The sequence below is a fragment of the Podarcis vaucheri genome, assembly GCF_965113315.1.
Source record: "Podarcis vaucheri genome assembly, chromosome: 9".
Taxonomy (NCBI): domain Eukaryota; kingdom Metazoa; phylum Chordata; class Lepidosauria; order Squamata; family Lacertidae; genus Podarcis; species Podarcis vaucheri.
Window position 1 is genome coordinate 76,581,882 of NC_138767.1, and position 13,117 is coordinate 76,594,998.

A 13,117-nucleotide genomic window follows, 5' to 3' on the forward strand; every position below is an offset into this window, starting at 1 on the left:
CTCTCTTCACAGGCTTCACTGCTGACTTGAGATCCAACACAGGGGGCCAGGCTTTCCCCCAGTGTGTGTTCGACCACTGGCAGATCCTGCCCGGAGACCCGTTCGACAACACCAGCCGCCCCTGCCAGGTGGTCGCTGAGACCCGCAAGCGCAAAGGGCTGAAGGAGGGCATTCCCGCACTAGATAACTTCCTGGACAAATTGTAAAAACCAATCAACCAAGCTGAATTTAAAATGCAACACCAGATGTAAAAGAATAAATTTAAAAATGTATGTTGTGGGACTCCAAATTTAACTTGCATAATAACATCAGTGCTGCAGGTGTCTTGCAAAAGGCATTGGGCCACTTCCTTGCTTGATCTTCCGTCTCGGGGCAGATTTTAAAAAGAGCCGTGTCTGCATTCAGCCTTAGAGGTTCCAGGCCGTCTGCACACGAACTAGCGGGGCCGCTCACCCAGTGCCATTATAACTTCCAAAAATACATTTCCATTTGATGCAACTGAAACGTTGCCCGTCTCCATATTTATTTGACGCTCAGAGCCAAGTGAAAGGGGGTTTTTTCCTCCCTTGGTTTGCAGATTGGGGAGGACAGGCAAACTTCCGAAAAGAAAAGGGTGCGTGAAATTTCATTCCATACTCAAATACTGGATTCGATGGGGAGGAGGGGGGCAGTCTGGAGGAATTTTCTTTTAGGATTGGGAGAGAAAAGGGGGGGGGAGGCTTTTCTAGTTGGGCAAAAGCAGCCTCTCTGCTAAATGGGTGTCCTTGTGCAAATCAATGTATTAGTACCACTGGAATAATAAATTTAATAAGACGAGGCTGGCTGTTGTGTTGGATGTCTTTAACAGCTGTTGAGACCTGAGCCCCACACACTTGGAAGCAAGGGGGGAGCTCCATCTGTGCTGTACGAAAGCAGTTTTATTTAGAAAACTGGGGTTGTATGTGTGCACACAGTCCTTCGCTGGCGCCTACAGGGCTGTTGCAATGAGGCGTGCGGCAAGCATTCAGCTGTAGCCCATAGACCAGGCTGCAGTTTGTGGTGCCCACAACAGTTTATCTGGTTCGGCAGATAATGCCCACAGGCCTCAAAAAGATGAGTGGTCCTTGACTTGAAGCTTCACAGCTCCCTGATTTTGGCGTAGGTTGCTGTCATACGACCCAGGGTTGGTCTTTTCAAAAGACAATAGATTTGAAGCCTGTAGAGCATTAGCGGCTGAAGGCCTCTGGGTTTAATTTTTGTGAATAGCTGGTCAAAAACACACAGGATGGTTTTCGCAAAGTCCCAGCAAGCAAATCAGGATGAGTGCTCATTAACTTGTAACCACCCCCTCTTCCCTTGCAAACAGCTGGCTCCATGAGGAATAGATATAATCTAACCTGTTTGCAAGCAATCAAAATAAGTCGCCTGGGGACTCTCACAGACATGAATAAAGACCAGTAGTGATTGAGCGAATGATACCTTTGCGATAATTAAGATGTATATACACTTCACTGAATAAATAAGTGGACTTGTTTCATGTTTCCTGAAACAATAGGCAAACCAAAACAAAAAGTCACACTTCTCTGAATTTAGCAAATCCAGCCCAGTGTATGCCGAAACGTCTAAATTAGGCTAAAGTGGACATTGAAATGAACGGCAGAAAACTGCATTACTGTATATTACAGGAAATTGCTTGCATAATGTGTGTATGAGCAAAATTGCATATGAAAATCTGGATATTGGGAGAAATTTTCATTAGAACTTTTAACAAACAAGCAAACGCCCCACCCCGAAAAAACAAATGTGCAACTGAATGTGTGATTGGGAAAAATGGGAAACAAATTGCCATTTCCTATTTGTTTCCACATATCACAGAAAAAAAGAAAATATTACAAAGCACACACCAAGAAAAGAAAAACACAAAACAGAATTCTTCAAATCTCTAATTCTCGTTACATTGATACCTGACTTCCTCAAATCCCCTCTAACTGAATTTCATTATAACCCCTGTATAGTAGTTCTCCAAATTCGTATTTCTAATAATATTCACTCCTTTCATTTACTATCTTCATCTCTTTTATTAATATTCAAATCCTTAATATTTACTACCACCTATTCTTATTCTGCCCCTAAGCCTGTTACTTCCAAGAATTTTCTAATTCCCTTATATCACAATATTTAGCTAAATATTCTTTAAATTTCTTCTATCACATTGTCATTTGTCTTAATCACTAATCATGGTATGGCCAGATAGGGCTTATTAACCTGGGAAGATAAGGGAAACTGATCCTAAACCTCCCATGCCTTGCGAAGATACCTTGGGGAAAAGAAAGGGTTAAGGAGTAAAGTGCACAAATCCTAAATGGATTCCCTAAAATGGTTGGGTGGTGCTTGTACACTGGCAACACCTGCATCCAGGTGTCTTGCTCTGCTTTCCTTTGGACCCCATCAGCGGGTCTTGTCATCTAGGCAGTGCAGGACCCCCATATTCGCTGCCCAGGCTTACGCCCTGCGGTTGTTACTTGGGTGTTGCTAACACAGTAGTTTGATTTCACCCCTGGAAGTGCACTCCATTGTCTTTTGAGACAGCCTGATATCTACAAGCATTGAGGTCACGCAGTCTGGCCTGCTGGTAAAAAGCAAAGGTAAAGGGACCCCTGACCATTAGGTCCAGTCGTGGCCGACTCTGGGCTTGCGGCGCTCATCTCACTTTATCGGCCAAGGGAGCCGGCGTACAGCTTCTGGGTCATGTGGCCAGCAGGACTAAGCCGCTTCTGGCGAACCAGAGCAGCGCACGGAAACGCCGTTTCCCTTCCTGCCGGAGCGGTACCTATTTATCTACTTGCACTGGTGTCCTTTTGAACTGCTAGGTTGGCAGGAGCAGGGACCGAGCAACGGGAGCTCACCCCATTGCGGGGATTTCAACCGCCGACCTGATTGGCAAGTCCTAGGCTCTGTGGTTTAACCCACAGCGCCACCCGCATCTGACCTGCTGGTACCTGTCAGCCTAATGGCTCTTAAGGTAGACTCAGCCTGAAGTTTGTGTTTGGGGAGGCTCATGTTAGATATATTCAGGTGGGGAATCGTTTGGGCTTTGGGGTCCGGATCTTTACTACCTGACCCCACCAAGTGGGCGGACTGGCTGTGTGGGGCAACCCACAGGTCAAATCGCATGGCATCATGTACACGTGAGTTTTCTCCACCTGTCAAAATTCCTTATGGAGGGCTCCCAACAGCTGGCTGCACAAAGGGCGTTGTGTATTGCCAGTCCCAACCCTGCATTTTACCAGCTGATGGGCACCGGGAACACACTGCTCCAAGCAAAAAGGAACAATCGACCCGTCCCTTGCGATCTGTGTTTGCTATCTAGCACGGGTCAAAAAACTATGGTCTGAAGCTCAACATCAAAAAAACGAAGATCATGGCCACTGGTCCCATCACCTCCTGGCAAATAGAAGGGGAAGAAATGGAGGCAGTGAGAGATTTTACTTTCTTGGGCTCCATGATCACTGCAGATGGTGAAATTAAAATACCTTTACCCACGTACTGTCTGAAACCCAAGGGATGCCAGTGCATCCCCCCCCCCCCGCTTTCCTCCCCCTCTACATTAAGTGTAAACTGTAAGCAGAAATGCGGACGTCGGTCCCATTTTCCAGCTTGGGAAGTCAGAGGTTGGTTGTAAGGTCTGGACAGGCTGACCCCCACCGCTTTAGGGAACATGGTGACTTGCTTTTGTTTAGTCATGTCCGACTCTGTATGCTGTTTTCTTGAACCAAGAATCAGTTGCACTGACAGGCTCTGCTTCTTGTGTCTCAACCTGCATCTGAACCCAGCCTTGACAATTATGGAGCCATCGTCTGCACCTGTTCTTCAACCCCATTCCCATGCCAACTTGCTCTCTCCATTTTTGCAACAACAACAAAAAACAACCTTCGCACCCCATTTTCTCCTTGACCCCCTCCTTGCTTTTCTCAACTCTCCCTTGAACCCAGATCACAACCCATTTCCATTCCTTTCCCCCCTCTCCTGTTGCACAGCCACAGTACTGTATCTTTTTTTTAATAAATGTTTTATTAAGTTTTCACAATAAAAAACAGAGAGAATACAAAATGACAAAAAATACAATACAAAAAATACAAACATTAAACACATAAAGGAAAAGAAAAAAAGGAAAAAAAGACATAAGAAAAAGCATAGATAAAAAGAGAATATTCACTTTCTTAAATGTTGTTTCCATAACCCTCTTTTTTGACTCCCTCACATCTCCCTTTTCTGTGTTCCCATTTACAAAATCTTATTCAGCAATATTTCACCTTTTTTCAAATCTTATTTTATGTTATACCCTTCAACTATTGTGTCTCCAATTTTTCCCTTTTATTATCTATTTTTTTTAGCTTGACATAATATTATTCCAATTTTACTTTTATTCTTTTAAACCAATTTTGCATACTCCTTTCAAGTATATCACTAATGCCACATTATCTTTATATCCTGCATCATTCTAACATTCATACAGCTTACAATACTTTTGCAAATAATCCTTAAATTTCTTCCAGTCCTCTTCCACACACAGTACTGTATCTTTAAGCTGAATAGACTCTAAAGAGCCTGGCTGTCAGTTAGCTTGTTCTGTTAGAGAAGGTTAAGTTCATTGATGGATGTTGTACATAAATGGGTGTTCGCTTGTTAATAAAACGTCTCTTCGAAATTGCTACACTCAGTCTGAAACTTCATGTTGAAGACCAGACATGGTTGTTGTTGTTGAGTCGCTTAGTCGTGTCCGACTCTTCGTGACCCCCTGGACCAGAGCACGCCAGGCCCTCCTGTCTTCCACTGCCTCCCGCAGTTTGGTCAGACTCATGCTGGTAGCTTCGAGAACACTGTCCCACCATCTCGTCCTCTGTCATCCCCTTCTCCTTGTGCCCTCCATCTTTCCCAACATCAGGGTCTTTCTCACGGAGAAAAAAAAATATTTAAAAGAACATACAGTTATACCTTGGATCTCAAACGCCTTGCATTCCAGTCCCCAAATACTGCAACCCCAGAATGAGTGTTCTGGTTTGCAAACATTATTTGGAAGCCAAACGTCCGACGCAGGGCCAGATTTAGGATTGATGAGGCCCGAAGCTACTGAAGGTAATGGGGGCATTTATATGTCCAGCTGTCCTTTGTCAAAAACAAATTGCCGCTGTTTTTTGTGTTGAATATATGCTACAGTACAGTGGTACAGTGCTACCCCGCAAGACGAACGCCTCGCGAGACGAAAAACTCGCAAAACGAAAGGTTTTTTCGTTTTCGAGTTCCCTCGCAAGACGAATTTCCCTATGGGCTTGCTTCGCAAAATGAAGCTTGCCCCGGGGACAGCGGGTCTTCTCTTTTGAAGCAAGGGGCTGCGGGGAGATAGCAATCTCCCTGCAGCCCCTTGCTGCAAAATACGTCCGGGGGAAGCGGGGAAGCTGGGCGGGGGGGCAGGGGACACCTCCCGCCGCAGCAGGGACACCTTTTGAAGGCAGGCGGGGGGAGCAAAGACTTTGGCCCCCCGCCCGCCTTCAGAAGAGGTCCAGGACCTCTTCTGAAGGCTGGCGGGGGGCCAAAGTCTTTGTGCCCCTGCCTGCCTTCTCAGGGGCTTTTAAATCGCCCCGGACAGCGGAGAAGTCCTCTGCTGTCCGGGGCGATTTTAAAATGCCGCCCGCCAGCATTTTAAGATCGCCCGGACAGCGGAGAAGTCCTCCGCTGTCCCGGGGTTTTTTTAAATGCTGGGGGTGGAAAGAAAAGCCCTTGTCTCCCCCCCCCCCAGCCTTCAGAAGAGGTCCGGGGACAGACTGTCCCCGGACCTGGTCTGAAGGCGGTTTCCCTAGGAACGCATTAATTGATTTTCAATGCATTCCTATGGGAAACCGTGCATCGCAAGACGAAAAAACCGCAAGACGAAGAGACTTGCGGAACGAATTAATTTCGTCTTGCGAGGCACCACTGTATCTCACCATGCGAACGGGATCCGTTCCAGAGCCCCATTCGCATCCAGAAGCGAACGTAACTAGCGACGGCACATCTGCGTACACACACACACGTCGTTTTTGCCTTTCTGCGCATGCGCGTGACATCATTTTGAGCGTCGGCGTATGCATGAGCGTCGAAACCTGGAAGTAACACGCTCTAGTCCAACACCCTGCGAACCCATGGCAGGTGGCCGCCCCAAGCTCTGCTGAAAACCTCCAAGGAAGGAGAGTCTATCACCTTCTGAGGGATTTCCTCTCACTGTCAAACAGCTCTTGCTGTCAGAAAGTTCTTCCTGGAGTCGGACTCTCCTTCCTGGTCGCTTGAAGCCAGGGCTTCAGGTCCTGAGGGCCTCTGGAGCAGGAGAAGACAAGCTTCCTCCCTGTGACGCCCTTGATATATTGGCAGGGCTCTCATATCCATGTCCGGAGGGATAGGGAGCAAAACATCTCTCTCTCCCCTTTCCCCACCCCATGCAGAAGGGCAAGGGGTCTGTGCATCTGGCTGGGAAGAAGGTGGTGGGAGTGTGGAGTCCAGCCAGGGGCTGGCTGTGGGCAGGATCCTTGCACTGCCGGGGGTTGGACTAGATGCCCCTTGGCACCCCTTCCAACTCTGCCATGCTCTGATTCTTTCGAGCACCAGAAGGAATGGGCGGGGGAGCAAGATGTAGAAGAAAGGGAGGCACAACCACACACCCCCACCAGCCCCCTCTGGCCTGATCCACGGGGGCCTCATCCCAGCACACTTTGACGCCCCTAGTTTTATTTTTCTTCATTCAGCTACCAGACAACCCAGCAGCCTGGCCCCTGTTTGCCAGCCTATGTCACAAAGTGCTGCTTTGCAAGCAAGCCTGATAATGCCCTGCAAGGGGGATGCCTGTCAGATGATGGTGAGAGATTTGTAGAGAAAATGAATGCTGAAGGTAGGAGGCCCAGAGGAGATGAGTGGCAATATTATTATTGTGAGGTGATGCTATTACAATTCCAAAGCAGGGAGGGAGGGGGAAGAGAGAGAGAGAGAGAGTGGAATTCTGGTGGAGATGGAAGATGGAAGGAGGCTTTTAAAAGCAGTTTGAAAGGGGGGCAGGTGAGAGGCGGTTGAGAGCGGTGGGTTCTAGAAGGCGGCACGAGGGGGGGCTGAAGCTGAGCTGCACACAGCCGTCATTTCTCCGAGAATGTGGCTGTTTAACGCAGCAAGAAAAGGCTCTCTCCAGACTTGGAAGCGAGAAGATTCTTTTGATTCAGGTGAGCCATGGAGCCAGGGCTTGGCTTGTACAGAAATTGTACCTCAGGTTAAGAACTTTGCTTCAGGATGAGGACAGAAATCGTGCTCTGGCGGCGCGGCGGCAGCGGAAGGCCCCATTAGCAAAAGTGGTACCTCAGGTTAAGAACAGTTTCAGGTTAAGAACAGACCTCCAGAACGAATTAAGTTCTTAACCCGAGCCACCACTGTGCTGCTAAAGCCCAGATGCCTCACACCCCCCTCCAAGCTTCACAGAACTGGGCTATGCCTGATTATCGTCTCCCAAAGCAACTTGTTGTTGTTTAGTCGTGTCCGCCTCTTCATGACCCCCCTGGACCAGAGCACGCCAGGCACTCCTGCCTTCCACTGCCTCCCGCAGTTTGGTCAGACTCATGCTGGTAGCTTCGAGAACAGTGTCCAACCATCTCGTCCTCTTCCATCCCCTTCTCCTTGTGCCCTCCATTTTTCCCAACATCAGGGTCTTTTCCAGGGAGTCTTCTCTTCTCCTGAGGTGGCCAAAGTCTTGCAGCCTCAGTTTCAGGATCTGTCCTTCCAGTGAGCACTCAGGGCTAATTTCCTTCAGAATGGAGAGGTTTGATCTTCTTGCACTCCATGGGACCCTCAAGAGTCTCCTTCCAGCACCATAATTCAAAAGCATCCATTCTTTGGCGATCAGCCTTCTTTATGGTCCAGCTCTCACTTCCGTTCATCACTGCTGGGAAAACCATAGCTTGAACTATACGGACCTTTGTTGGCAAGGTGATGTCTCTGCTTTTTAAGATGCTGTCCAGGTTTGTCATTGCTTTTCTCCCAAGAAGCAGGCGTCTTTTAATTTCGTGACTGCTGTCACCATCTGCAGTGATCATGGAACCCAAGAAAGTAAAATCTCTCACTGCCTCCATTTCTCCCCCTTCTTGCATTTCCTTTTCATTGGGATGTTTTTTTGTTTTCGTTCTCGGTCCACATACTGCTTAAGCCTGTCTTGTAGAATTTTAAGCATAACCTTGCTAGTGTGTGAAATGAGTGCAATTGTGCGCTAGTTGGAGCATTCTTTGGCACTGCCCTTCTTTGGGATTGGGATGTAGACTGATCTTCTCCAATCCTCTGGCCACTGCTGAGTTTTCCAAACTTGCTGGCATATTGAGTGTAGCACCTTAACAGCATCATCGTTTAAAAATTTAAATAGTTCAGCTGGAATATCATCACTTCCACTGGCCTTGTTATTAGCAGTGCTTTCTAAGGCCCATTTGACTTCACTCTCCAGGATGTCTGGCTCAAGGTCAGCAACCACACTACCTGGGGTGTATGAGACATCCATATCTTTCTGGTATAATTCCTCTGTGTATTCTTGCCACCTCTTTTTGATGTCTTCTGCTTCTGTTAGGTCCTTTCCACTTTTGTCTTTTATTATGGTAATCTTTGAGCGAAATGTTCCTTTCATATCTCCAGTTTCTTGAACAGATCTCTGTTTTTTTCCATTCTATTGTTTTCCTCTATTTCTTTGCATTGCTCATTTAAGAAGGCCTTCTTGTCTCTCCTTGCTATTTTTTGGAAATCTGCATTCAATTTCCTGTATCTTTCACTATCTCCCTCGCATTTTGCTTGCCTTCTCTCCCCCGCTATTTGTAAGGCTTCGTTGGACAGCCACTTTGTTTTCTTGCATTTCCTTTTCATTGGGATGGTTTTAGTTGCTGCCTCCTGTATAATGTTGCGAGCCTCCATCCATAGTTCTTCAGGCACTCTGTCCACCAAATCTAAATCCTTAAACCTGTTCCTCATTTCCCCTGTGTATTCATAAGGGATTTGATTTTGATTGTATCTAACCGGCCCAGTGGTTTTTCCTACTTTCTTCAGTTTAAGCTTGAATTTTGCTATAAGAAGCCGATGATCTGAGCCACAGTCAGCTCCAGGTCTTGTTTTTGCTGACTGTATAGAGCTTCTCCATCTTTGGCTGCAGAGAATATAATCAATCTGATTTCGATGCTGCCCATCTGGTGATGTCCATGTGTAGAGTCGTCTCTTGTGTTCTTGGAAAAGAGTGTTTGCGATGACCAGCTTGTTCTCTTGGCAGAACTCTATTAGCCTTTGCCCTGCTTCGTTTTGAACTCCAAGGCCAAACTTGCCACTTGTTCCTTTTATTTCTTGACTCCCTAATTTAGCATTCCAATCCCCTATAATGAGAAGAACATCCTTCTTTGGTGTCATTTCTATAAGGTGTTATAAGTCTTCCCACCTGTAACCTCTTCCTCTGTTTTTTATTTTCCTTTCTGTCTCCTAGGAAATAAAAGGCTCCTGAGGCGCCCGAACCTGAGGGAGGCTGGAGGGGCACCACCTCTCGAGATTGTGGTAGGTTAATTCCTTTTTTTAAAAAAAATAATAATATTTATTACTTTTCCAACAATTTAAACCCAAAAAGAAAGAAAGAAAGACAACACAATACAATACAAAGACACTATATAACACTAACACTAAACTAACAAAACAAAGCAAAAACCGTTTAAAACACATCAAACAATTTCAATATCTTATCTTTCATCCACTTATTTCAACGACCTCCTCACACCTCCCTTTTTGTATTCCACTTCTGTTAATTGTTTCAGCAATTCCTTTTTTAAAAAAAATTTATTCAAATTTCACAAAAAAAATTTAACAAACAAAACAACACAAACAAACAAACACAAAACAGACCAAAAACATGTATAATTTCAAATCCTTATTTCCATATAACTTATTTCCCAGACTCCCCCATACCTCCCCTTATTGCATTCTAATTTCAAACTTTTCCCCCAACAAATTCTTACTCTCAATCTTCTCAAATTTATAACCTCCTTTCTTCTTTTCAATCTTAATCTTTACAGCTGTAAACCCCTTAATTTATAGAACCAGCGCCATTCTAACACTCATTAATTGGGGTAGGTTAATTCCGTGGGGAATCCATTCCCCACATGTGCAGGGAGGTCATGGCGCTGACCTGAGTGAAACAGGGCTGGGTTGGGGGGTTGCAGTCCCGTCTCGCCCCAGCCCCTCGCCCCCCTCCTTCCAAGCCAGGGGTCAGGCGCCCAGGCAAGAGCAGGCTGGCAGCCTGTGGTGACGTGGGCATGGGCAGCCTGCCAGGGGTGCTAGTTCTGCCCCCCTAGAGAGTACAGTGTCCTTCTTCTTTTGCAGGGCCGTGGTTTGGGGAAGGAGCAGCAGCCCAGCGGTGCAGGAAAACCCAGGAACATCCGGAGGTATGTTGTGACTTTGTGTGGCAGGGGAAGTGTTTCCCAGGGATCATGGGGGTGGAGGAGGAAGACCTGATTTAGAGATCCCTGTAGTTTTATGGAGAGGGTTTCTCTGTGGTCCAAGCAGGGCCCTAGCTAGGGGGTGGTGAGATGGGCCCCCGCCAGGGGCGCAGGTGAGGGGTGGGGCACAAAATTGGCTCATAGATATGTCTAAATATATAGATGACAATAAGAAATATTATAAATATATAGATATATAAATATATAGATGATAATAAGAAACATCAACAACCTCAGATATGCAGATGACACAACCTCGATGGCAGAAAGTGAGGAGGAATTAAAGAACCTTTTAATGAGGGTGAAAGAGGAGAGCGCAAAATATGGTCTGAAGCTCAACATAAAAAAGACTAAGATCATGGCCACTGGTCCCATCACCGCCTGGCAAGTAGAAGGGAAAGAAATGGAGGCAGTGAGAGATTTTACTTTCTTGGGCTGCATGATCACTGCAGATGGTGACAGCAGTCACAAAATTAAACGACACCTGCTTCTTGGGAGAAAGGCGATGGCAAACCTAGACAACATCTTAAAAAGCAGAGACATCACCTTGCCAACAAATGTCCGTATAGTAAAAGCCATGGTTTTCCCAGTAGTGATGTATGGAAGTGAGAGCTGGACCATAGAGAAGGCTGATCGCCAAAGAATCGATGCTTTTGAATTATGGTGCTGGAGGAGACTCTTGAGAGTCCCATGGACTGCAAGAAGATCAAACCTCTCCATTCTGAAGAAAATCAGCCCTGAGTGCTCACTGGAAGGACAGATCCTGAAGCTGAGGCTCCAAGACTTTGGCCACCTCATGAGAAGAGAAGACTCCCTGGAAAAGACCCTGATGTTGGGAAAGATGGAGGGCACAAGGAGGAGGGAACGGCAGAGGACGAGATGGTGGGACAGTGTTCTCGAAGCTACAAACATGAGTCTGACCAAACTGTGGGAGGCAGTGGAAGACAGGAGTGCCTGGCGTGCTCTGGTCCATGGGGTCACGAAGAGTCGGACACGACTAAACGCCTAAACAACAACAACAATAAGAAATATTATATATATATTTATCTGGAACTCCTCCAAGGAATCAGAATAACAGAGCTTGTTTCTTTCTTAGGCGAGAGGCTGGCAAGAACGAGGCTTCAGTGCCTGCTCCCGGGGTGAAGATCGACAGAGCATATTGGCGGTTCCCAGCTGTTCCCGATTCTCGCCTGCCTCACCCTCCCTCCGTTCCCCGTGCGGGAATGGCTCCTTCCCGGCCGTTCCTGGCGCAGAAGCAGCAGCCAAGGTTTCCCCCCATTAAGAACGCCACCCGAGTGATTCCGGAGGCGGGGGAGACTATGGCTGCTGCCTCTGTGGCAGACCGGTCGGGATGGAGCCCAGATGCCCGCACGGAGGAGTTCAGGGTGGGGCAGTTAATAAGATCAGGTAGGAGAATATGCCCCCTTCCCAGGTCCCCACCCTCCTGTCCCAGACTGGGGCTTGCATGGCTGGGAGCCAGGCGCCGGCTGATGTCTCCCTTTGTATTGCAGCGAGGAGAAGGCTCAGCTTGGGAGCCGCCGCGTCCCGGGAGGGCCTGGAGCCGAGACAACGGCCTCTCGCCTCACAGGTAAGGGGACAGGGGGATTTCATTGCTGTGCCGCTCTATGCTTTGCCACTCGCGATTTGCGGGTTTGGGGGGCGCGTCAGAATGTCACCCCCCTTCAGGATGGCACCTGGGGCAGCCCGCCCCCCTGCCCCCATCAGTACGCCCCTCGCCAGAAACAGGATTCGAACCCAAGAGCCCTCTGCTCACCTGGGACTTGACTTCCTGCAACGGCTTCTTGAAGCCCGTCCCTGGTTGTTTGGTCAGTGACAGACCATTCACACATTCAGGGATTCCTTCTTTCTTGCAGGGTATGGCTCCTGCACCGCTGAGGCTGCTGCCGAAACCCCCTCCCCGCAAGTAATACAGGTAAGAGGACGAAGGGAGGATTTGCACAGAGAACACCCTGCTCCAGACTTCCAGACGAACTCTCATACTTAAAACCAAGGCGTTCCTATGAGAGCTGGTATCAAAATCACAGAAATGGATAAGGCGGAACTATAGCTGATAAGGAATGCAGTGCTCAAGGTTTGGGCAAGGAGGACAGACTGTTAGGAAATCAAGCCTTATCAGGAGAAACTGGCCACTCTCCAGGCACCCGGCTTGAATCCCAGTTGACCTCCCTGTCTGCATTCTCTGGCAGGATCCAGGCTAGGTCACGATCGGCGATCCTCCTCAAGCGTGAGAAGAACACACCACTCTTCCCTGCCCCCAGGCAGGGGAAAGAGATAGACAGAAATGTATTTACATGCCTTTATTTCTGTCTTTGCAGCGTTACAGAGAAACACGTCTGCTTTCTTCAAACACCAACAGCAGAGAGACAAACTCCACCTCCTGTACTTCCTGTACAGGTCAAATTACACTCTGAGCTAAATCCAGTGCTCCGCACTGTGAATAGACTGTCCCTTTGTTCCCACGGTACAATCCCAACATTCCCATCATGTTTTGCTTTCCAGCCAGCTGCAGCTCGCTGCCGCATTGCATCCATATCGTAACACAGACCTGAGCTAAAGTGAGTCTTCTTCTCCCACAGGCCACGTTGTGTATGCAACCG

The 13,117-nt window shown here is 47.6% G+C and overlaps 1 protein-coding gene across 1 annotated transcript in view; it reads left to right on the forward strand.

Annotated features, from left to right (window-relative positions):
- LOC309540211 (elongation factor 2-like) overlaps positions 1–504 on the forward strand; it is a 51,214-nt gene extending 50,710 nt beyond the window's left edge. The window contains exon 4 of the mRNA XM_082236834.1: positions 13–504. Coding sequence (XP_082092960.1) covers positions 13–206 — 194 coding nt within the window. The 3' untranslated portion in view covers positions 207–504. The remainder of the gene's footprint in view (positions 1–12) is intronic.
- The last annotated feature ends 12,613 nt before the right edge of the window (positions 505–13,117 follow it).